At 44.4% G+C, this 26684-nt stretch overlaps 1 protein-coding gene across 1 annotated transcript in view; it reads left to right on the forward strand.

Annotated features, from left to right (window-relative positions):
* The first annotated feature begins 425 nt into the window (after nt 1-425).
* The window catches only part of LOC115105331 (alpha-tectorin-like), a 74357-nt gene continuing 48098 nt past the window's right edge, over nt 426-26684 (forward strand). The window contains exons 1-7 of the mRNA XM_065007241.1: nt 426-532; nt 7835-7985; nt 13885-14024; nt 14500-14681; nt 15249-15511; nt 16039-16165; nt 16545-16666. Coding sequence (XP_064863313.1) covers nt 7847-7985; nt 13885-14024; nt 14500-14681; nt 15249-15511; nt 16039-16165; nt 16545-16666 — 973 coding nt within the window. The 5' untranslated portion in view covers nt 426-532; nt 7835-7846. The remainder of the gene's footprint in view (nt 533-7834; nt 7986-13884; nt 14025-14499; nt 14682-15248; nt 15512-16038; nt 16166-16544; nt 16667-26684) is intronic.

The raw sequence follows: 26684 nt of genomic DNA on the forward strand, positions 1-26684 counted from the left end.
TATATATATATATTTTATATTTTATTGTAATTGCCATTAAGGTCAATGGGTGAAAAGTAGGTGAAAAACATAGTTGGGATATCAGGGTGTCCACAACAGAGGACATTTCTTGATAAGCTCTTATGTCAAGGTCACACCCCAACACGTGACATTATTGAAAACGCCAGAGTGTCCTCTCAAAGGGACAACAGGACAGTGGCTCATATGGCCTCAGAGATACGGAACAAGAACTGACGTTCACTAGGGATGACAAAAATGAATTGCTGTGTCTCTGGAGGAAAAATGACACGAGTACACAAAAGTATATCTTATAGAAATTATTTAAATCATTATATGATAACTAGCATAAAATATATAGATAATTTAGCAAAGTTTCGCACTAATTATTCATTTACAAAGTATACCGGACGTGACTTTTATTTTGAAGGAATAAAAAAAAAAATCCGTGACCCGGAAGTACTTATTTCTTCTAGCCTGCTTCACAGCGGTCTGAATAACAATAACAACCATTCGAAGGAAACGACAGAGAAAGGTAAGGAATGTTTTCTCAATGCCTTTTCGAAAGAGAAGTGGTCCAGTTGTCTGATTATTATTGTTATGCACCATTGATTGAGGTGCAATATATGCCTTAAGTACAAGAGCATTTCTTTACCCGTCCAAGTAGCTACTGTTTTGGGAACCAAATTCTCTATTTAAACAAATTGGTGGTCGCGCAGGATCAAAAAACAACCAACCAGTTCAGAATACAAAAACGGATACGTTATGCCATTGTTTATAACAATGTAACAATGACGTTGCATTGCCCATCCATATAATACTTGTTATGTCGTAGATTGCCTTCTACCCTGAAGAGGCTATAATATGGACACACCTGGTGCCCAAATTTACAAATTGATGACGTTTGTTGCACAGCGAGAGTCGAGTGGATACGAACAGATTCTGTTCAGTCAGTCTTGATGATGAGCCCTTTCCATTTATCTAGTTTATGGCCGTGTTCGGATCAAAGCGACTGCCAACTGACTGATCTATTATTATCAATTATACTTACACATTGACTTTAAAATCCTGGTTCACAGTTACCAAGCTATCCACAACTCTGGAACCAAGTAAATGTCTGAACTCCTCCTACCCCATGGGCACCCCACACGCACCCTTTGCCACTCCATCTACCTTCAGCAGCCCAACAGCAGTCTAAAAACTATGTGTGACAGGGATTTAGGTTGTGCGGCTCCTTGGCTGTGGAACACACTTTCAGTCACTGTCAAGGCCAGGGTTGCCATGTCAAGCTAAAGTGTAAAGCCCAATCTGAACCTGCCCACAAGGCCTGAAAACTAGCACAGTTTTTTTTGTTCCAGCAAGAGAGTTGCCACATTTACACCCATGAAACCCCTTTTTCATAAAGTAATCATGAGAATTCAGGGTTTTATGATGTCATTTTTAACGAGGTAGGCTAAGAAGCTAAATTTGTTTTACCATTAAAATAATAATTCTTGCTAGTTTAAGAATATGCCACAGGAGAAAATATAATTTGCCCTCATTAAACTTGCCAGATCATTTCCCATCAAATATAGCCTATCATTCTCCACATTTAATGTAATTGTCATTGTGGACTTTTTCCCCATAACAGAAGCATGAGAGGCAGTTCCGTAACTTCCATTTCAAATGTCCACCCTCGCAGCGCTCCGGACCCAGGAACTGAGCATGAGTAAAATCCCTTTGAATGATATTGTTATCCATAAGAAAAGTCAACATTAGAGTGAAGTTTACTTTAAACCACCTCCGAGCAAATTCATCTAAAGAGCTCTAGAGCGCCTTAAGTCCTTATCAAATGCTTTGTCCCCTTTGTATTAGTTCTAGCAGTTATAGCGCGTTAATATGTTTTATGGAAAGAGGGTGTCTGCATAATGACCAATCTAAATAGTCTACCTACAGTGTTCTCAATGCAACACACCCCTCAACCCTCCCCAACATTCACTCACTCACTAACTCAGTAACAGCCTACTCACTGCCTGATAGTCAGCAGCAGATCACAATGAAATATATATCTAAACGAAATGCCATGGTGGCTTCGGTGCAATTTAGAAGTAGTCCAAAAACCTGCCACCTGCGACCAATACATTTTCACCTGCGACATCGTTCTGAAAGTAGCCACATTTTTCAAGAAAAGTGCGAACATGGCAACCCTGGTCAGGCTGCAGAGTCTCTGGTCTTGTTTAATCCTTATTAAGGCACAGCTAAAGACTGAGCTGTTCAGTAAAGCTTTCAAGGGCCTATGTCAATTCTGTTCTCCTGTTTATCAGATCTGACGACAGCTTTGATTGTTGTCTGCTTAAGATGTTCTGTGTTTTGGATAGTTTTTATTATTTTTATAAAATGTTTTATTTTCTTCAGCGCCTTGGGTGTATGAAAGTGCTTTACAAATTAAAATGATTATTATTATTATTTACAAATCACCTTTCATCATAAATATCATTATTATTTGTAGGTTAGTCGGTGACAATTTACCCATGATACATTGCGATTTTGATGCTCTCGAACATAGCCTTTGCTTGTGTGGCCCACGGTTCCGGTATAGAATCACGTTTTCGACATACAGTTATGCTTCAGTACTGCAGTTTAACTGACGCCCGAACCAGAAAGACAATTTCCATTGACGGCCACAGACATTTTTGAAATCGGACTTCTCTAAGACTCTTAAGTCATCACCTTTGTACACAAAACATGAATTGAATAATTCAAATAATTGTAGCAGAGATCCCAAAAAATGTTCATCGCTCACAGCCGACGATATACATTTTTTATATTAATCCAATGTCTGCCATGTTTTGGGATGACGTAATGATGTCGTCGCTGCTCGTGCTGCTCCCTGCGCGCCCGGTCCGTGCTATCCGGGATCCTTTGCACATCCCTTCCCCATTTAAGTTAAAAATGTAAAATGGTTCAGGTTTGGTAAGGGTTATAGAAACTTAATCAAGAACTAGACATTTGTCTGCCGAAGTTGGGAATTGTGAGTGTTCAGATTCATTCTGTTTTATGAGTAATTGTTTTTTACGAAAATGTAACGTAATTGTACATTTTCATGCTCCATCTCATGGTTGTGTCAGGGACGACAGTTTTTGACAACTGTCATTTTCTTAATGGTTGCATGCTTATTAGTAACTGGAATAAGCAATTTCACAAATGTGTCAAGTGCTGCATCTGGTTGCTCTTCATTATTAGTAAAAATCACTACAATAAATGTGCTTTAGGCTTCACCCTGGCCTGATATTGGCTACACTATCTAGCTACTTCCCTTTCCTTATTGCGGGAGTGAAGGATACTGAGCACTGTATTGTTTTGTTGCCTGTGTAGTGAAACCCATGATTTGTCAGTATAGATGGTTTGTTTGTCTATCAACAATTACAAGCCACCTTGCTCTGATAACTTGGATGGAAAATTACTGAGGATGACAGCATACGCTATTGGCATTCCTTATTTGCCATCTCTTCAATCTAGGCCTACAAAATTGAAAATTACTGAGGATTACAGGCCCTCAGGCCTGGGAAGCAAAAGTAATTCCGCTACCCAAGAATAGCAAAGCACCCTTTACTGACTCAAATAGCCAGCCAATCAGCCTGTTACCAAACCTTAGATACAATTCAATTTCACAGTTAACCCTTTTAACAGATTTTCACCACGCTTATAGGGAGGGGCATTCAAAATGTACGGCACTTACACAAATGACTGATGATTGGCTGACAGAAATTGATAATAGAAATGTTGTGGGAGCTGTTTTGTTAGACTTTTCAAAATTTTGAAAACAAGACTTTTATTCTTTCAGTGAAGTTCCATTCCGTATTGTATCTCACGGCTGGCATCCCTAAGTCTAAATATTCCTGTTACATTGCACAACCTTCAATGTTATGTCATAATTACGTAAAATTCTGGCAAATTAGGTGGCCCAAACTGTTGCATATCAATGAACGCAAGAGAAGTGACACAATTTCACCTGGTTAATATTGCCTGCTAACCTGGATTTCTTTTAGCTAAATATGCAGGTTTAAAAATATATACTTCTGTGTATTGATTTTAAGAAAGGCATTGATGTTTATGGTTAGGTACAGTCGTGCAACGATTGTGCTTTTTTCGCAAATGCGCTTTTGTTAAATCATCCCCCGTTTGGTGAAGTTGGCTGTCTTTGTTAGGAAGAAATAGTCTTCACAGTTCGCAACGAGTCATGTTAGCAGGCAATATTAACATATTCAGGTTTAAAAATATATACTTGTATATTGATTTTTAAGAAAGACATTGATGTTTATGGTTAGCTACATATTGGAGCAACTACAGTCCTTTTTCGCGAATACGCACCACATCGATTATATGCAGCGCAGGACACGCCAGATAAAATAGTAATATCATCAACCATGTGTAGTTAACTAGTGATTATGATTGATTGTTTTTTACAAGATAAGTTTAATGCTAGCTAGCAACTTACCTTGGCTTCTTACTGCATTCGCGTAACAGGCAGTCTCCTCATGGAGTGCAATGTAATCAGGTGGTTAGAGCGTTGGACTAGTTAACTGTAAGGTTGCAAGATTGAATCCCCGAGCTGACAATGTAAAACTATTTCGTTCTGCCCCTGAAGAAGGCAGTTAACCCACCATTCCTAGGTCATCATTGAAAATAAAAATGTGTTCTTAACTGACTAATTAAATAAAGATGAAATAAAAGTTTTTTTTTTTTTTTTTTTTTAGAATCGGCCAAATCGGTGTCCAAAAATACAGATTTCCGATTGTTATGAAAACTTGAAATCGGCCCTAATTAATCGTAATCGGTCGACCTCTAATACGCATACACGATAACACACCCAGTATACACGGATTTTAATTTATATAATCATTTTGATTGAAAACGTATTTATTTAGTTCCTTTTTTATAATTAAAACAGCCTGTGGTTATTTGCTATTGGATTGGCAGAATGACACAACTACTAACACCTTAGCCTACAGCTGGCCTGAGCATAACTTTTTTGAATGCACTTTAATTATCCGATGGCGAGGTGAAGCCTGTGCCCAAAGCACTGCAGGCAGGCCCAGTTCTTCAAGCGCAATGCTTTTATCATGTTGCTCCCGCTGTCAGTGGTCATGCACACCTGTCGGTCTTCACTCATCTTCCACGATGCCAGAGAGTCTTTGAGACCCTGGACTATTACTTCACCCGTATGATCATTGGTGAAGTAAGATGTCTGGAGGCAGACATTTTGCAATTTCCAGTCTTCATTTACGTAGTGAACTGTCAAACTTAGGTATGGCTCTGACACTCTGCTCGACCATAGATCTGCTGTGGTGGAAAAATAAGAAACACTAGCCAGCTTCTCTGCGACTCTTTCTCAGGTAGCAGTGTATAATCGAGGCAGGGCTACTTCCGTGAAGTACTTGTGGCTTGGCAACTGATATGTGGTCAACTGTACCTCGCATCTTTTTAAAGCCTGGCTTTTCTACTGTAAAGATTGGGACCATATCTTTCGTTATGTAATAGGTCACTGCATCTGTTATCTCCTTCCACCTCAGACCTTTCTTGTCATTCGGGATTACGTTTGAAATGGATGCAACTATGGTAGTTTGTCTTTTAGCAGACGTTTTGGGAATCGGGCGACTGGAATCGGCATTGCATAGTCTCACGCGTTCCTCTCATTCCACCGCGTGTTTCAGTTGCAAGTGATGGAACAGGTTGGTTGTGCTGCTGCTTTTCCTAACAATTGTCTTTCGACACATTTTGCACAGGACATTCGTTTGCTGAACATCAGACCTCTGAAACCCGAACCACTTACATATTACTGAAAAAATATTGCTGCCATTTTTGGGGATGATTTCATCCTCACGAGAGGCTGAGCTGGCTTCCTCACTTTCCATTTTGGTGGAACTCTTAACGCCGCTACACCTCTCCGCCGTGGTTACAATTTGTGAAAGGCTGTCTAGGGTTGTGATTGGTGGATAACCTCTGTGCATGTGTTGTCATGCAATTTGGACATGATTTGACATTGGGCTGACAGAGAAGAGACAGTGAGATGCTGCATTTGTAAAACCTTACAACATTATAACAGAACATTGATTCTTGCGATACAGGCATTTTCCATATCACGCTAAAATATAAACGTGAATATAACGATAAAACTTGATATATCGCCCAGACCTGGTCAACATGATACAATGTAGTGTGAAAAGGGTATTGTGAGTTCAGATGGGTCCAGGCTAGAGAATCAGTTTGCAGACAGATATAACTTAACCCAATCAGATAGTGAAACCGATCAGTCTGATAATTTAGGAAGCACTGTAAGAATCAGACCTCTGTGTCCTTACAGCAGGGGTGAGAGCTCTCTATCTCCAGACCTGGAGAGCCACTGAGTATGTGCACTTTTGTTCCAGCCCAGAAGAAACACACCAGGCCCCGATTCAACTAATTGTGGTTCAGAGTCAGACTGAAGATCATGATTCGTTGTTTATTTGAAATTGAAATAGTGCTGGGCTGTCACTAAAGCCTACGCACCCAGTAGCACTCCATGACAGTTGGAGTTGGAGAGAGTGCATGGGCTTTTCTTTTGCCACACCAAATAGACTGTTGGGCAAACTTTATGCAGGTTAAGTGAAATCAAACGAGAGTCGAACAGGATATGTTGAAGAACATTAGAGTAGAGTGAATCTTTGTTACTTCATTGAAATAGGTAATTCTATTAAATGGTTACTTAATTGAGATCTTTTGGACCTAGACTTGGTGCTCTGAAATCACTTGATGTGCGGTAGTAGAGAGAACAGACTATGACTAGGGTGGCTGGAGGCCTTCCTCTGACACTGCCTGGTATAAAGGTCCTGGATGGCAGAAAGCTTGGCTCCAGTGATGTACTGGGCTGTACGCACTGCCATCTGTAGTGGTTTCTGGGATAATGGTGCTGATGTGAGCCATGACCAGCCTTTCAAAGCACTTCATGGCTACAGACGTGAGTGATATGGGTCGATAGTCATTTCGGCAGGTTACCTTAGGCACAGGGACTATGGTGATCTGATATTACAGACTCAGTCAGGGACAGGTTGAAAATGTCAGTCAAGACATTTGCCAGTTGATCAGCGCATGCTTGGAGTACACATGCTGGTAATCCGTCTGGCCCAGCGGCCTTGTGAATGTTGACGTGTTTAAAGGTCTTACTCACATCGGCTATGGAGAGCGTGATCACATAGTCGTTCAGAACTGCTGATGCTCTCATGCATGTTTCATTGTTGCTTGCCTCAAAGCAATTTAGCTCGTCTGGTAGGCTCGTGTCACTGGGCAGCTTGCGGCCATGCTTCCCTTTGTAGTCTGTAATAGTTTGCAAGCCCTGCCATAATCCAACGAGTGTCAGAGCCGGTATAGTAGGACTCAATCTTAGTCCTGTATTGACGCTTTGCCTGTTTGATGGTTGGTCGGAGGGCATAGCGGGATTTCTAATAACCTTCCGGGTTAGAGTACCGCTCCTTGAATGTGGCAGCTCTACCCTTTAGCTCAGTGCGGATGTTGCCTGTAATCCATGGCTTCTAGTTGGGGTATGTACGTACAGTCACTGTAGGGACGATGTCATCGATGCACTTATTGATGAAGCCAGTGACTGATGTGGTATACTCCTCAATGCCATCGGAAGAATCCCAGAATATATTCCAGTCTGTGTTAGCGAAACAGTCCTGTAGCTTAGCATGTGCTTCATCTGACCACTTGTTTTATTTATTTTCCCTGTTTTTATACACCTGTTGTATTCGGAGCATGTGACAAATAGTATTTGATTTGAAGTATGTCTTCCACTCATTTCTCTCACTCTCTCTCTCATCAGACAGCTGGGGCCATGGAGTCCTCTGAAGAGGAGCTGCGCACCTTCGTCCAAGTGGTCAGTGAGAAGTACAACCCAGAGAATTTCCCATACTGCCGTGGGAACGGCATGGGTGTTGTAGTGCTTTCCAGTCCACAGGGGTCGCCCATTAAAGGTGAGCGGTCAAGGCGCTATATCTTATGATGCCTTCAAATTAGAGGTCGACCAATTTAATTGGAATGGCCGATCGGAAATCTGTATTTTTGGACACCGATTTGGCAGATTTAGTTTTTTTACACCTTTATTTAATCTTTATTTAACTAGGCAAGTCAGTTAAGAACACATTCTTATTTTCAATGACTGCCTAGGAATTGTGGGTTAACTGCCTCGTTCAGGGGCAGAATGACAGATTTTCACCTTGTCAGCTCGGGGATTCAATCTTGCAACCTTACAGTTAACTAGTCCCAACACTCTAACCACCTGCCTCTCATTGCACTCCACGAGGAGACTGCCTGTTACGCGAATGAAGTAAGCCAAGATAAGTTGCTAGCTAGCATTAAACTTATCTTATAAAAAACAATCAATCTATCAATCATAATCACTAGTTAACTACACATGGTTGATGATATTACTAGTTTATCTAGCGTGTCCTGCGTTGCATATAATCGATGCGGTGCGTATCGTTGCTCCAATGTGTACCTAACCATGAACATCAATGCCTTTCTTAAAATCAATACACAGAAGTATATATTTTTAAACCTGCATATTTAGCGAAAAGAAATCCAGGTTAGAAGGCAATATTAACCAGGTGAAATTGTGTCACTTCTCTTGCGTTCATTGCACGCAGAGTCAGTGTATATGCAACAGTTTGGGCCGCCTAATTTGCCAGAATTTTACGTAATTATGACATAACATTGAAGGTTGTGCAATGTAACAGGAATATTTTGACTAATGGATGCTACCCGTTAGATCAAATACGGAACGGTTCCGTATTTCACTGAAAGAATAAACGTCTTATTTTTGGGATGATAGTTTCCGGATTTGACCATATTAATGACCTAGGCTCGTATTTGTGTGTGTTATTATGTTATAACTAAGACTGATTTGATAGAGCAGTCTGACTGAGCGGTGGTAGGCAGCAGCAGGCTCGTAAGCATTCATTCAAATATCACTTTAGTGCGTTTTGCCAGCAGCTCTTCGTTGTGCGTCAAGCATTGCGCTGTTTATGACATCAAGCATATCAACTCCCGAGATTAGTCTGGTGTAACCGATGTGAAATGGCTAGCTAGTTAGGGGGGTGCGCGCTAATAGCGTTTCAAACGTCACTCGCTCTGAGACTTGGACTGGTTATTCCCCTTGCTCTGCATGGGTAACGCTGCTTCGAGGGTGGCTGTTGTCATTGTGTTTCTGGTTCGAGCCCAGGTAGGAGCGAGGAGAGGGACGGAAGCTATACTTTTACACTGGCAATACTAAAGTGCCTATAAGAACATCCAATAGTCAAAGGTTAATGAAATACAAATGGTATAGAGAGAAATAGTCCTATAATTCCTATAATAACTACAACCTAAAACTTCTTACCTGGGAATATTGAAGACTCATGTTAAAAGGAACCACCAGCTTTCATATGTTCTCATGTTCTGAGCAAGGAACTTAAACGTTAGCTTTCTTACATGGCACATATTGCACTTTTACTTTCTTCTCCAACACTGTCACGCCCTGGTCTAAGTATTTTGTGTTTATATTTATGTATTGGGTCAGGCCAGGGTGTGGCATGGGGTTTTTGTATTGTGGTGTGTTTTGTCTGGGGGTTTTGGTGTGTATGTATTGGGATTGTAGCTAGTGGGGTTATCTAGCAAAGTCTATGGCTGTCTGGAGTGGTTCTCAATCAGAGGCAGGTGTTTATCGTTGTCTCTGATTGGGAACCATATTTAGGCAGCCATATTCTTTGAGTTTGTCGTGGGTGATTGTCCTTAGTGTCCTTGTTCCTGTCTCTATGTTACTTTACACTAGTATAGGCTGTTTCGGTTTTCATTACGTTAAGTTTGTTGTTTTGTAGTGCATTTGTATTGATTCAAGTTTTACGTTTTCATTAAACATGGATCGCAATCTACACACTGCGTTTTGGTCCGACTCTCCTTCACCACACCTAGAAAGCCGTTACAGAATCACCCACCACCAACAGACCAAGCAGCGTGTCAACAGGCAGGAGCAGCCCAAAGAGGAGATACGGAATAAGGATTTCTGGACATGGGAGGAAATCCTCGACGGGAGAGGACCCTGGGCTAAACCAGGGGAGTGTAGCCGCCCAAAGGTGCAGCAGGAGAAGAGGCAACAGGAGCAGCCCAAAAAGGAGGAAAGTATGGACTATACTTCTTGGGAGGAGATAGACCGGTGGGCGGTCGACCCAGGGAATGTGCGGGAGCCCGCCTGGGATTCGATGGAGCAGTGCGCGGAAGGTTATCGGAGAATGGAGTTGGCGAAGCAAACTCGGCGGTGCGGACGGAAGCCTGAGAATCAGCCCCAAAAATGTATTGGGGGGGGGTTCAGGGAGAGTGTGGCAGAGTCAGGAGTCAGCCCTAGCCAACTCTCCCTGTTTATCGTGAGGAGCCAAGGAGGAGACCAGAACCAGAGCCGGTGTTGGAGGTGAGCGAAACAGAGACTGTGAAGGAGTTAGTGGGGAAATTGGAGGAGAGAGAAATGAGGGAGTTGCTGTGTTGGTGCTTTTTGCATGGTATTCGCCCGACGGAACGTGTTGGGGATTTGATGGCACCTGGGTTAGCGCTCCATACTCGTCCTGAGGTGCGTGTTAGTCGGCTGGTGAAGTTGGTGCCAGCCTCACGCACCAGGCCTCCTGTGTACATCCCTAGCCTTGCACGTCCTGTGCCAGCACTGCTCTCAAGATCTCCAGTACGCCTTCACGGTCTAGCCCATCCTGTGCCACCTCCACACTCCAGCCCTCCGGTAGCAGCTCCCCGCACCAGGCTTCCTGTGCGTGTTCTCGGTTCAGTACCACCAGTGCCAGCACCACGCATCAGGCCTAGAGTGCGCCTCGCCTCTCCTGCGCTGTCGGAGCCTTTCTCCTCTCCTGCGCTGCCGGAACTCCCGCCTGTTTAGCGCAGCCAGAGCCTTTCTCCTCTACAGCGCTGCCGGAGTCTCCCGCCTGTTCAGCGCAGCCAGAGCTGCCAGCCTGCATGGAGAAGCCAGAGCTGTCAGTCTACATGGAGCAGCCAGAGCTGCCAGTTTGCATGAAGCAGCCAGAGCTGTCAGTCTGCATGGAGCAGCCAGAGCTGTCAGTCTACATGGAGCAGCCAGAGCTGCCAGTCTGCATGAAGCAGCCAGAGCTGTCAGTCTGCATGGAGCAGCCAGAGCTTCCAGTCTGCAAGGAGCTGCCAGTCTGCATGGAGCTACCAGTCTGCAAGGAGCAGCCAGAGCTGTCAGTCTACATGAAGCAGCCAGAGCTGCCAGTCTGCAAGGAGCTGCCAGTCTGCAAGGAGCTGTCAGTCTGCAAGGAGCCGCCAGTCTGCAAGGAGCCGCCAGTGCCGCCAGTCTTCCCAGTGCCGCCAGTCTGCCCAGCGCCGCCAGTCTGCCCAGCGTCGCCAGTCTGTCAGGATCAGTTAGATCCACCAGTCAGCCAGGATCCACCAGTCTGCCAGGATCCGCCAGAAGTGCCAGTCGGCCAGGATCCGCCAGAAGTGCCAGTCGGCCAGGATCTGCCAGTAGCACCAGTCAGCCAGGATCCGCCAGTCAGCCAGGATCCGCCAGTCAGCCAGGATCCGCCAGTCAGCCAGGATCTTCCAGATCTGCCAGTCAGCCAGGATCTTCCAGATCTGCCAGTCAGCCAGACTCTTCCAGATCTGCCAGTCAGCCAGACTCTTCCAGATCTGCCAGTCAGCCAGACTCTTCCAGATCTGCCAGTCAGCCAGACTCTTCCAGATCTGCCAGTCAGCCAGACTCTTCCAGACTCTTCCAGATCTGCCAGTCAGCCAGACTCTTCCAGATCTGCCAGTCAACCAGACTCTTCCAGATCTGCCAGTCGGCCACGATCTGCCAGTCGGCCAGGATCCGCCAGTCGGCCAGGATCCGCCAGTCGGCCAGGATCCGCCAGTCGGCCAGGATCTGCCAGTCAGCCAGGATCTGCTGAGACCACCAGCCAGCCAGGATCTGGTAGATCTATCTACCTGCCTGAGCTTCCTCTCACTCCCGAGCTTTCTCGCACTCCCGAGCTTTCTCGCACTCCCGAGCTTTCTCTCACTCCCGAGCTTCCCCTCAGTCCCGAGCTGTCCTTCAGTCCCGATCTGCTCCTCAGTCCAGTGGGGTTCTGGGTGAGGACTACTAGGCCATGGTCGGCGGCAAGGGTGGACTATCCAGGGACGCGAGGAAAGGGGACTAAGACATTGACTGAGTGGGGTCCACGTCCCGCGCCGGAGCCGCCACCATGGACAGACGCCCACCCAGACCCTCCCTATTGTTTTGAGGTGCGTTTGGGAGTCTCCACCTTAGGGGGGGGTTCTGTCACACCCTGGTCTAAGTATTTTGTGTTTATCTTTATGTATTGGGTCAGGCCAGGGTGTGGCATGGGGTTTTTGTATTGTGGTGTGTTTTGTCTGGGGGTTTTGGTGTGTATGTATTGGGATTGTAGCTAGTGGGGTTATCTAGCAAAGTCTATGGCTGTCTGGAGTGGTTCTCAATCAGAGGCAGGTGTTTATCGTTGTCTCTGATTGGGAACCATATTTAGGCAGCTATATTCTTTGAGTTTGTCGTGGGTGATTGTCCTTAGTGTCCTTGTTCCTGTCTCTATGTTAGTTTACACTAGTATAGGCTGTTTCGGGTTTCATTACGTTAAGTTTGTTGTTTTGTAGTGCATTTGTATTGATTCGAGTTTTACGTTTTCATTAAACATGGATCGCAATCTACACGCTGCGTTTTGGTCCGACTCTCCTTCACCACACCTAGAAAGCCGTTACAAACACTTTGTTTTTGCATTATGTAAACCAAATTGAACATGTTTCATTATTTATTTGAGGCTAAATTGATTTTATTGATTTATTTTAAGTTAAAATAAGTGTTCATTCTGTATTGTTGTAATTGTCATTATTACAAATAAATGTTAAAAAAATCGTCCGATTAATCCGTATCTGCTTTTTTTGTTCCTCCAATCGGTATCGGCGTTGAAAAATCATAATCGGTCGACCTCTACTTCAAATGCTCATCAGAAGTGGGAAATACGAGGTTCCAATTGGACAACAGCCACTTGACCGCCCTCCCAAGTTGGATTTCCGAGTGGGAATGTTGGAGATAATTTTACCTGAGTTGTGACGTATTGTCACTGGCCTTTCAGCTTTTCAATCAAAAGGTGATGAAGCAAATACATTTTTGACATTGTCAATATGGATAATGTAGCTAGTTTGACTCTGTTGTCAACGTTAATCAAGCTAATTAACTTTATCATTAGCAACGTTAGCCAGCTCATCTACTTAGATTTAATATCATTGGATGAGTCATTATTCCGACACAATCATGTCAAATTTATGACTTCATAACTGGGATGTTTCCCAGTTCCAACGACCATTTGAAGGCAGTAATTAAGTAATAACTTTGTGTTTAGGTGGCTTATGTATCTTTTCTCTCTTGCATTTGTCTCGCTCTAAACTGTTTTAGTGAATGGAAGATAATTTATAGTCTGATGAACATGTCTGAAAAAGTTGTTATTCCTCAAAGCAGAAGAGTCAAGGGACACACTACAACCTACTTAACTTTTTTATCAGAAAAACATAGTTAAGAGGTAAGAACTATATGTAGGCCTACTCAAATGCATTATATAAGGTAATTACGCAAGTTTTCATCTTCTAGTTACCCAGGAATACTGCATGTAGGCCTACTTGTATCCCTTATATATGGTATTCACACACATGAGTCATTCTCTCATGCGTTAGCTTATCCCCAAGGACACTGCCTATGTAGTGATGTAAATGAGTAATAACAAGAAGTGATACCAGGCTTTTGTCCATCATGTATTGTACATGTCATTCAATAAAGAACAATTATTCACTAGAAAGATTGTTGTCTCTCTCCAGATCGTCTGAATCTGCCGAGTGTGCTGGTCCTGGACGGCTGTGGCATCAGTAAAGCTGGGGACGAAGCTGAGGTGGCCACCTTTTGTGCCCATGTGGTGGAGCTGGACCTGTCCCACAACCAGCTACAAGACTGGGGGGAGGTGGGTACTGTAGTTCTCCTCATCCTCCTCAGCCCTGCTGTCATGTAATGCACCATTCCTTTATCAGCAGCTAGCTATTAGCAGGAAGGCTGGCACTACAGAGAGTTTTGCCTTATTTTCTACACATCTAGAGTGTTGTTTTATCCAGAAAGTTTTTTTTAAAGTCCAATAGCTGGTTATTTTGTAATGTCCAGTATCTCCTGGCTAGCATTAAATAAGCATGTAACAATGGTAAAAGAAACGGATTGTATCCACGAGCGGCTACCTACCACGTCACACAAAACAATTGCCCAAAAACATCATTCTACAAACAAATTCAACGGACAAGACCTTCATCTGTCAGTCAGTTCCAATTGCGGCAGTCTGTCTTTGGGTTGCCAGATATGCAGCATCGTGTATACTATCTACAATTGGGTTGCCAGTACTGTCAGTCAGTAAGTGTGATAGCTCCAATCTGTTTTTTTTGGGTTGCGAGATCTGCACGATTGTGTCTAACATCCCCAACCTGGACTTCCTTAACCTGAGTATGAACCCTCTGAGTGGGATTGAGCTGGAGCCGGGCCTGGCTGAGGTGTTCTTCCGGGTCCGCCGCCTGGTTCTCATCAACACGCGTGTCACTTGGGACACGGTACACACACTCACACGCCAGACCCCTGAGTAAGTCATGACAGACACTGGACTGCGAATCACATGGCACATGTGAATACATGAATGTGTGTGTTTTGTATTTCAGTATTTAGCTATTTGTATTTGTCTAGGTGTTTTGTGTGTTTTTGCCATTATACCTTTGACCTTCTCAAGTTCAGGCTTGTCCAGGCATGTATTATATTTACTTGTATCCATATTTAACATGTATTTCAACGCCATATACATGTCTATGAATTTGAGGGGTTACATTTCCCAAGCCCTGTCCCATAGCTGTATTCCAAAACAAGTGGTGCGTAGTCCATTTGGGGTTTAAGGCATGTATTATATTTCCGTGTATCGTGTTCAGGGCATGTTCAGGTATGTCCTGGATACTGTAGTTCCATGTATCTCGTAACTCTGGGGATCAGCTTCCCTTCCCCCAATCCTAACCTTAACCATTATTGTGGAAAATGTGAAATCTACCAAAGATCAGCATCTAGGGGCAACTTCACCCTACTCATATCTCATACTTTGTATTTCGATTCCATTTACACATAGCTACCTCTTTTTGACGCTTATACCCATCGCCCCCTGTAGGTTAGAGGAGCTCTTCCTTTGTCTGAATGAGTACGACCAAGTGGCCGAATCCCCGGTTCCCTGCCCCTCCCTGCGCCTGCTTCAGATCACAGACAACCAGCTACAGGAGTGGGACGAGGTGCGTAAGTTTGGGCCCATGTACCCAGGCCTGCAAAACCTGGTGTTGTCCAACAACAAACTGGGCTCTGTGGAGGAGGACACACCTCAGGACACACTACAGCGCCTGTTTCCTAACCTGCGCAGCATCAACCTCAACAACTCAGGTATCCGAAGGGAGGGTCACACATGCACACACATTCACAAGCATGCTCATACAGCATGATCACATGCACACATGCATAGCATGAAGATACACCTACGCAAACATACTCGTACACAGCATGATGATTCGCACACACACAGCATGAGCATACAGACAAATATCCCTCTTTCCTCTACCCAATTATACTCTTTCCATTCACTATTTTTTCCCTTTTCTCCGGTTCTTACTACTCCTCTGCTTCTGTACCTCTCTCTTTCCCCTCTGCCGGACAGGGAACCCTTTAAAAATCAGTAGGTCGAGTTAGAAGGGCTCAAGTTCTTTTACATTCCAATGTATTTTAAATGTACATTTGGCATTTCAAGTCTTAAAAAAAAAAAATGTACACACACCTCAGAAAAGAGCACTCTATGAGCCTTCTGATGTGAAAGTAGATGTATTGTACTACTTCCGTACACCATATTCAATACTGTATCCTGGGATTCCATAGAGAATGAGTTCTGATATTTTGTGTGTGTGTGTGTGTTAAAGGGCTGAACCGATGGGAGGACATAGAAAGGCTGAATTTCTTCCCTAAGCTGGAGGAGGTGAGGCTGATGGGGCTTCCCTTACTGCAGCCCTACACAAACAAAGAGAGACGCAGCCTCACCGTGGCACAGTGAGTACACACACACATTTTAGTCATTTAGCAGACGCTCTTATCCAAAGTGACATTAATCTTAAGGTAGCTAGGTAAGACAACCACATTGCACAGTCATAGTACGTAAAACCTTTCCTCAATAAAGCGGCTATCAGCAAAGTCACTGCTAGTAAGAAAATACAAGTGTTTGTGTTAGTTCAAGAAAGGTGCAAATACAAACGGTAGGATGTGATTTTATCTATTTGTTTTTTAAATCGGGTCGGGGAGGGCAAGTGCTGTGGGATTATTCAAGATACCTTTTGAAGAGGCACACACACACACACACAATTGAATTACACACCTGTTTGATTTGACACACGTCACACACACTCATACATATTCTTTGTCCTTTTTGCAGGTTGCCATCTGTGTCTGTGTTAAACGGTAGTGTGGTGACGGAAGGGGAGAGAGAAGACGCTGAGAGGTTCTTCATCAGACACTACCTGGACTTTCCTGAAGAGACGCTGCCTCATAGGTACTGTTGACACACACTAGTTTGTTGAAGTGGATCTTTGTCAGAGGAACTGTAAAACAGGCGCATACATAAGTTTTACATGAGGTTGTTCTTATCAGAAGAAAAACGTATCTCTGGTTCATAATAGCAAGAGCCCTCCTCTGAGACACCTACTGTACCTTAACAATGGACGGGAATCACTTTGATTCACTACCTCTCAGCTACCTCCTACCTCTTTCTGCTTATGTTAACTCCCCCCAGTGTTCTATTGTCATCTCAGGACTTCCCGTGATGGGAATTTCAGGGGGGGGGGTTTGGGCCCATGCTAGAAAACTGATTGGCCCGTGCTTTTTGCCAGCCACATTCCACTTAACCTTAGGAGAATGCAAGGGAGGGATTTGCGGGGGAAGAGCGTGTTCCCTGACTGGGGGAAGAGCGTGTTCCCTGACTGGGGGAAGAGCGTGTTCCCTGACTGGGGGAAAGTAACATTTGCGAGACAATGGCGCCAGTCTCTGCCCAGTCAATGACTTCTTTGTGCCTTGGAATACTCAGATCGGAAAACCGATACAGGTAGATTTTTATTTTTTACCTCCTTCGCTCGTTCACCCTCTTTTTTTTTTTTTCTTTCTGGGGGGGATCGAGAGGTTGACTCATTTCCATGTGTAACCGGAGCTGATGTAGCCCAAAACTTGACTCCAAACCGACACAGTGTCTCAGATTAATAAGGGTACTGCAATGGAAGTGTCTCAAAGCCACAAACCATTCTCTTTTGGTTTTCTTTTTCTCTTTGCATTTTAAAAGCAAGGAGAGAGAGAAAGGGTCTTGGGTCTAAGCCTGTTTCTTTGTGTATGTGTGGGTACACATGTGGACGTGTGTGAGAGTGTGTTGGATGCGGTCAGTGAGCACTGGGAAGGACTTAGGCGGCCGAGCTATCCCCTTTTGGCGGAGGTGCTATGAGAGAGGAGGGGCTATGAGAGGGGTGGGTAAGGATAGAAGGGAGAGGGAGAGGATTGGGCTTGGGATAAGGAGAGAGAAAGAAAGCAGGGCCTACAGAGAAGGGTAGAAGGGAGAGATGAAGAGGCTTATGGTGTGAAGAGAAGGGTGAGATGCGGCGTGGGGGAATTAGTAAGAGACAGAGAAGAGGAATTGAGGGGATTACCGGGGAAGTGACTAGGCAGCTGAGATGGATTAAAGAACAGAGAGAGAAGCATGAAACACCAGAGATCTAGGGCAGTTACAAGGTAAGGTATTAGCCGCACACAGAGGAGGCTGGTGGGAGGAGTTATAGGAGGATGGGCTCATTGTAATGGATGGTATTAATGGAACGGCGTCAAACATATGGAAACCTTGTTTGAGTCCATTTTGTTTATTCCATTCCAGCCATTACAATGAGCCCGTCCTCCCACCAGCCTCCCCTGGACCCAATACATTTAGCTGTGTATAGAAACACAGGTATTAAATTAATGCCACCGCTTTCTTCAGGCACCACATTAAGCTAGGACCATTATAAATTGCATTTAGCATTACCATACCTCACTCTCAATATAATTTACAGGGGTACAATATACAAGTTTCCACATTAAATGAGACCTTTGAGTGAATGAAAAATGGGTTTCTCACAGAATGGCACTTTCTGCATTGACTGAGGAGTTAGAGGAGAATTCCCATGGCGGTGGCGCTTGCTGCGTTATGCTGAAACTCTGGCTACACACACCCACACTGAAACCCTAGCCAGGCGGGGTTTTCAGCGAGGGAAGGGGAAATTGGTTTGATTGGCCCAACTGTTACAGTAGCTTTGAAAATAGGCTTTCCTCTGGGATTTTATTTAATCGTTCCTTATCGCTAACTCAGCGTTCCCTCAAGGTGGGTGAGCGCTTTCTCACGGCTGAGAGAGCGGTAGAGAGCTCGCTGTGTTTCCCGAACGAGCACATACCACTCTTCTCAAATATACACACACACACACACACACTCATTCACTCACACACATTTGTCCCAACTTACCCCCACAGTGTCAGAGAAAGCTGTTTTCTTGGATAGCGGTTAGTCCAAGGATAATAAGATAGGTTTTGTGTGGACCCCAGGAAGAGTAAGTGCTGCTTTTGCAACAGATAATGGGGATCCTAATAAAATACCAAACTGCCAAACCACCATGTGGCCCGCAGCCTCCCTTTTTATAGGACCACAGATCAATTTCCAAATACTTTTAAAAAAGTGTGTGGAGAACAGTCGGGGTGAGGTTGTGCATCAGCAGTTTTTCCCTTGGTATGTCAGTCACTGACAGTCACTCAATTAGCCCTTAGCTGACTTTTATTTGTAAACTTGTAGTAATTATGGTCTAATTAACAATCGGTGGGCCCCATTGATTTTGTTAGTCACTCTCCATAAGATATCATATTAAAAACTGCAAACATTTCTCTCCACCGAATGGCAAAATGGGTAAAATTTCAGTAAATTAGCTGTAAAATTTACATTTTTCCCTCCGTCCCATCGCAAAATGAGTAAGTTAGTTATAAAATTGCCTAGTCTTTTCTCTGCCCAATGGCAAAATGTATAGATTTGCAGGAAATTAACTCTGAAACTCGAATATATTTTGCTTACGGCCCCCAACAATCTAGGGCCGGCTCTGACTGCATGTGTGGGTATAGATATGGGTACACAGTAGGGCGGCATCCAGATTGTCATGTCGTCATACTGTCCTTCTCTCACCTTGGGATTTACGGTATTACCAGCTTAGTACACAAGGGGGCGCCGAAAAACCCAGCCAGAAACATAATTGGATGTCTATTACCAGAATGCTAACAATATTTGCATAAGTAATAGCGAATTTACATGGAGGCTGCTAGCTACATATGCTAATGAGCGCAAACGAAAATAAACAAATTGCAAAGACAGGCAATCCAGCTCATAAAGTTATGCATACAGCGTATTTGGAAAGTAGTCAGACCCATTGACTTTTTACACATTTTATGTTTATTATAAAAAATAAAAATAAATAAATCCCCACATCAATCTACACGCAATACTCCCAGTCCTACTGCTGAAAAACATCCCCACAGCATGATGGCCACCACTGTGCTTCACCATAGGGATGGTGCCAGGTTTCCTCCAGATGTAACGCTTGGCATTCAGGCCAAAGAGTTCAATCTTGGTTTCATCAGATCGGAAAATCTTGTTTCTCATGGTCAGAGTCCTTTAGGTGCCTTTTGGCAAACTTCAAGTGGGCTGTCATGTGCCTTTTTTACTGAGTAGTGGCTTCCATCTGGCCGCTCTTCCATAAAAGCCTGATTGGTGGAGTGCTGCAGAGATGGTCGTTCTTCTGGAAGTTTCTACCATCTCCACAGAGGAACTCTGGTGCTCCATCAGGTTCTTGGTCACCTACCTGACCAAGGCTCTTCTCCCTTGATTGCTCTCGGAAGAGTCTTGGTTGTTCCAAACTTCTTCCATTTAAGAATGATGGAGGCCATTGTGTTCTTGGGGACCTTCAATGCTGCATAAATGTTTTGGTACCCTTCCTCAGATCTGTGCCTCGACACAATCCTGTCTCGGAGCTCTATGGACAATTCCTTTCGACCTCGTGGCTTGGTTTTTGCTCTGACATGCACTGTCAACTGTGGGACCTTATATAGATGTGTGTGTGCCTTTTACAAATTGTGTCCAATCAATTGAATTTACCTCAGGTGGTTTCCAATCAAGTTGTAGAAACATCTCAAGGATGATCAAAGGAAACAGGATGCACCTGAGCTCAATTGCGAGCAAAGGGTCTGAATAATTCTGTAAATATGGTATTTTTATTTTATAGAATTTTTCTTAGCAAAATTGTCTTTACCTTTTTTGTTGTTGCTTTGTCATTGTGGGGTATTGTGTGTAGATTGATGAGGATTTTTTAAATTCATCCATTTTAGAATAAGGCGGTAATGTAACAAAATGTGGAAAAAGTGAAGGGGCCTGAATACTTTCCGAATGTGGGCGGGGGATTGATCCGGTGGCCTACAAAAGCCTCTGATAGGGTGTCATAGCCCCAATTCTTTTAAAGTAAGCATTGGCCATTTATTACATCACTTTTTTCACATGGTGGGGTCAAATATATTTTTTAATAAAAATTGGGTCACGGGCCAAAAATAATTCGGAATCCCTGCCATAATGTATGCATAAGAGCGCCTGCCAAAACTGACCAATCGCCACCATTCTCTCTACCAAATGACAAATCCTAACATCCGGTCCATTCTGTCTGGTCTCCACAGGTACCATGTCCTGGTGTCCAAGTACGGACGGCTTGCCCCGCTGGCCGAAGTGGACTTGCGTCCGCGCTGCATGGCCATGCTGGAGGTGCGCTGGGGCGAGCGGACGGAGACTCTAAGCTTGCGGTTGGAGCAGACAGTCGGGGAGCTCAAGAAGGAGCTCAGGGCCCTGGTGGACCTGCCAGCCAACGGCATGCGGCTGTACTACATCGCCCGCGAGCTAGGCTCCGCGCTGGAACCTGAGGAGATGAAGTACGGCAGTCGGGCACTCCACTCGTACATGATCCAAGACGGGGATGAGATCCTGGTGGTGCCCAAGACTAAGAGCCGCACAATCTCGTCCACCTCCTTGGACTCCTAAGAAGTGTGTGTGTGTGTGTGTGTGTGTGACTCAGGACTTATTTATAGACTGACCAGCTTCTGGACACCAACTGCCTACGCCGTCTTTTATTTAATTTTTTTGATGTTTCTTGGTAAAGCACCTTACTGTATATAAATATATCTATATTAATATATATACACACACACATATGACTTAGTGTGCGTGTTCCAATTTTGGCTTGGTGCGAAGCATCGCTATTGTCAGACGCTGGTGGCATGTCACACCACTGAGATATTCCATTGTATTTGGTTTGTCAAAATAGAGCCCAGAATAGTATTTTATCAGAAATATTAGTTTTTAAGTAATGTTAGCACAATTAGCATAGCCTCCCTCTCTCACCCAATTCTTAAATCATGTGCTTCAGATAACCCCTGAGTCAGAATCACAGGGGGTGGTGCGCTGAGAGAGACGCTTCATTGAGCTTTGAGGATGATAGAGCTTGTGACACATAGAGACCACACGGAACATCACTGAACATCACTGACCCCAACTCACTCAGGAGATCTGGCGGAAAGAGACAAGACGATGCCAAATAGAAGGGGTTGGGTTGGTGGGCAGTTGCTATTAAAGGTGGAGAGAGAGGGGGATCTGGAGAAGGAGGTGCACTCGGGTTGCTGTAGGTCTTCCTGCTGTCTGATTCCACATGAAGGGAGCAGCTCTCTCCCCTGCCGAGGGGGAGTGGGTGTTGGAGGGAGAGGCGGTGAACCCCAGGCCAGCCTCACTGAGTAACCACATACCGGCTGCTGTGTCACAGTCACTTCCTCTGTGCTTGGATTACAATGGGTTCACCCAACGGGCAGTGGCCTTCCTCACCTCTTGCTCTCTCTCTCTCCATCTTCCTCTCTCCCCATCATCCATAACTCACATCCGTCTCACACACCCAACACCTCTTACTGGAACCAGTGTCCATTGTTTTAGTACACCCTGGGTCAACAATGTGGCCCCAGAATTTGTCCTCTCCCATTGGTTCATATTGTCTAATAGGCGTCTTCAGATTCAGAGACCTCCAATTGGTGGAAAGATATGAGAAATGCCCTATGGTAATCATATTTTGTTGTTGCCCAGTCCAAAGTCAATTTCACTCTGCTTTGGCGTCAGAGGTTAGCTACTCTTCTTATACATGGGAGAAATCAGTAAACCAAGGTGACGATGAAACTGGGTTTATTTACCAATCACTCTACCAATGTATATATCCCTTTTTAATCTGAATTCCTCTTTGATCTTTTTACTTTAAGTATTATGCAAAGTTTGCACCGGTGCAAAAGCTAAATGAGCGTGGCCCTCAGTCTGTCAGCGCTAGGCTTTGTTTAGTAAAGTAGATGGATCTCGACCTTTTGGGAATTATTTTAGGCACATCACAGGTGCTTCTTGATCCGTTAATGTTGTGTTCGCATGGTTGGTAATGGTAAAGTATGCAATATAGTGTATGTGGGCTGGGATCGTGGTTGGATTTGTAAAAATAGTCTGCCGTCATTTACTATGGAGGATTGCATGGACTTGTAACTTAATCTTGAGGGACCTACGATAAGAGTGTATGTTATAGTACATAGTGTATCTCCTATGTTTTTATGTTGTGTTTTTTGGAAGATGATCAGATTGATAATTATCAAAGTGATTCAGATTTTTTTTCTGAAAGCTTCAATGCCTCCAGTTTCAAGAAAATGCTGTCCCTTTTTATCTTTGCTTAAAATCAAACTTACTGTACACACAGAGATCATTTATGGACATATGTTATTGTTGGATGACATGAAAATAAAGATATATGGCCACGCAATGGCCATGTCGGTCTCCGGAACTGGCTTGAAGAGGGCAGTCCATAAGCGCAGACGAATGATGTCAAGGATCTGGAAAGGATTCTGGCAGCTTCATTAAATAGTACCCTCAAAACACCAGTCTCAACATCAACGGTGAAGAGGCGGCACCGGGATGCTGGCCTTCTAGGCAGAGTTCCTCTGTCCAGTGTGTGTTCTTTTGCCCATCTTTTCTTTTTATTGGCCAGTCTGAAATATGGCTTTTTCTTTGCAACTCTGCCTAGAAGGCCAGCATCCCGGAGTCGCCTCTTCACTGTTGACGGTGAGACTGGTGTTTTGCGGGTACTATTTAATGAAGCTGCCAGTTGAGGACTTGTGAGACATCTGTTTCTCAAACTAGACACTCTAATGTACTTGTCTTCTTGCTCAGTTGTGCACCGGGGCCTCCCACTCTATTCTGGTTACGGCCAGTTTGCGCTTTTCTGTGAAGGGAGTAGTACACAGCGTTGTACAAGATCATCAGTTTCTTGGCAATTTCTCGCATGGAATAGCCTTCATTTCCCAGAACAAGAATAGACTGACAAGTTTCAGAAGAACGGTCTTTGTTTCTGGCCATTTTGAGCCTGGAATCGAACCCACAAATGCTGATGCTCCAGTTACTCAACTAGTCTAAAGAAAGACAGTTGTATTGCTTCTTTAATCAGAACAACAGTTTTCAGCTGTGCTAACATAATTGCAAAAGTGTTTTCTAATGAGCAATTATCCTTTTAAAATGATTAACTTTGATTAGCAAACACAGGCAGTTAACCCACTGTTCCTAGGCCGTCATTGAAAATAAGAATTTGTTCTTAACTGACTTGCCTAGTAAAATAAAGGTAAATTTAAAAAATTAACAATGTCTACACTGTATTTCTGATCAATTTTGTTATTTTAATAGACACAAAAATAGCTTTTCTTTCAAAAACAAGGGCATTTCTAAGTGACCCCAAACTTTTGAGTGGTAATGTACGTACTAAAGTCACCACCATGGAGCACAAGTCTGCCAACTGGAGCCAAGCCAATCCAGTCTCACAACCGCCCAGATCACTGCAACAACTTGGCTGCAAGGTAATCAGGCTTAATTGGTGTTACTAAGCCTGGAGGTGCCGAAAGCTCCTCCTCTCCTCACTCCCCATCTTCCAGGCAGTGTGTGAACCACACAAGACACATTTGGCTGATGCCATCAGTGTCACACTCCGCCAATTCTGGGTGTTTGCTTAAAGCACCCAGCCCGCCGGCTCCCAATCCCAACCTCCAGTCCCAGCAGAGGCTCTGTCACTACGCAACAGATGGGGCTGAGGTCCCCTGGGCCTTCTCTGACTGGAGCAGCAGGGCCGCAAGGTCAAGTTCCTCTACAGAGGGAACACTGGGCTGGCTTGGGGTTACCAGGCTGTGACAACAGGGCTGTCCCGTTAATGCAGGGTCACGCCAAAGTTGGGAGGTGGTGGGGGTTGAGCTGTTGCGTTACCTCTTCGCACACTTGTCCCGTACCCAAGACCTGACCCGGGGAGGCTGTATCCTGATCTCCCCCATTGCATTATGGAGCAGAAGCAAGGGCAGTGAGGGCTGAACGGAGCCCATTGTGTGCCCAGGAGTAGGAGTCGTTTGGGAATGTGAGGTTTGGGTTACCACAAGGAGTTTCTACATTGTGGAGGAAAGAAGAGGAGAGGAGGGCAAGGCAAGGCTAACTGTTGGGCATAGGGGGGAGGTTAGAGGGTTGATATGGAGTGGCCCACTCTGGGGATTGAATGTCTCTCGCACTGAGCTCACCTAGAACCCAGTCTAAGGACCATTTTTTGGAAGGTCAAGCTTGATGGGCTCTCCAGAACTTTTGATGTTCAATGCGCCAGACTTTATTCCTACAAAATACCCTCACCTGTCACTCGGTGGTCCCACAGAAACTGTTGATGTAATGCTTTTATGACTTATTGATGTAACTGATCAGTCCGTTTCAATCACTGCTTTTTCTAATTTCTCTACTTTTAACAATTGAAACTACAATCAGACCATTTAGAAGTAAACCTCCTTGTCAGCAAGACTGTTCCTAGAAATATCTGTTCTTCATTGAGGCATAGATGTGTGCTACCTTACATGGGGCAAATATGCAACGTCACCTCAGCTGAGCTCACTATGTAACAACCGATTATACAACACTGTCCCCATTCCCAGTGAGCTAAATGGAGGGAGAGGGAGTGAAAGACCTTTATCCTCTCACTATCGATGTTGTGTTGTCATGTGTTGCTGCCTTGCTATGTTGTTGTCTTAGGTCTCTTTATGGAAGTGTTGTCTCTCTTGTTGTGATGTGTGTCTTGTCCTTAAAATGTATTAATTTTAACATTTTTAATCCCAGGCCCCCGTCCCCGCAGGAGGCCTTTTGGTAGGCCGTCATTGTAAATAAGATTTTGTTCTTAACTGACTTGCTTAGTTAAATAAAGTAAACTATCATGTTGGCTAAAGTGTGTGTGTGTGTCCATGCGAGAGTGGGAGTTCAAGTGAGAAAATCCGGCCTATTGTCCCCATCCTCGACATTTCCCAAAACACCGGCCGTTAGCACAGGAGGATCTCGGTCCCGGCAGCCCCACTGGGAACATGTTTTTTTTTGGTCCCCTTTTGGTGTGTTGCTCTCTTTTCACAGGTTGGTAAAGAGTATATGCATTTACACAACAACGCATGGGAGGAGTAAAATAATCCACCACAAAGAGCCCCTACACTGGTCAATGGGAGCCCCAGGTCAGCCCTCAGTCCTGCAGCCTTTGACACGCCCTGCTCCCCCTCGCTCCAGTTACCTCCACTGTCCCCCTTGCAACAAAGACCCAACTGAGTCCCCTCTCCTTCCCAGACCCTATCAGAACGGATCTACCTGCCATTTCTTTCAAACCTAATCTCCAGGATCTATGGAAATGACGTACGCTGTGTGCCCATGTAAATGAGGCCATTCCTAATTAAAGAGAACACAGTGTGTCCAAAGTGACTCATGTTAATTCTGTAAGTAAAACTACCCAAGGTCTTGAAAAAGCAGGGTTTAAGCCTGTGTGTGGTTTTTCTCTCTCTTTTTGCAATCTACTGCAGAGATAGCCTGCAGAGTTCTGTCTTACTATCCAGGTCTGTGCCCAAACAGTTCGAGCCTCTACTTTTAAAAATCCACCTTTCCAGAAATAAGTTTCTCACAGTTGCCGCTTGTTATAGACCCCCCTCAGCCCCCAGCTGTGCCCTGGACACCATATGTGAATTGATTGCCCCCCCATCTATCTTCAGCATTCGTACTGTTAGGTGACCTAAACTGGGGTATGCTTAACACCCCGGCCATCCTACAATCTAAGCTAGATGAACTAAATCCCACACAAATTATCAAGGAACCTAACCTCATATGACCACCCCTCATCATTGTCAAACGCTCCCTAAAATACTAATAAGATAAAGATAAATAAACGACCTCATCCTGTCAATAGAAGATGCCTGGTTGTTCTTTAAAAGTGCTTTCCTCACCATCTTAAATAAGCATGCCCCATTCAAAAAATGTAGAACTAAGAACAGACACAGCTCCTGGTTCACTCTTGACTTGACTGCCCTTGACAAGCACAAAAACATCCTGTGGCATACTGCATTAGCATCGAATAGCCCCCTCGATATGCAA

This window comes from Oncorhynchus nerka, linkage group LG22 (genome assembly GCF_034236695.1).
Source record: "Oncorhynchus nerka isolate Pitt River linkage group LG22, Oner_Uvic_2.0, whole genome shotgun sequence".
Lineage (NCBI taxonomy): Eukaryota > Metazoa > Chordata > Actinopteri > Salmoniformes > Salmonidae > Oncorhynchus > Oncorhynchus nerka.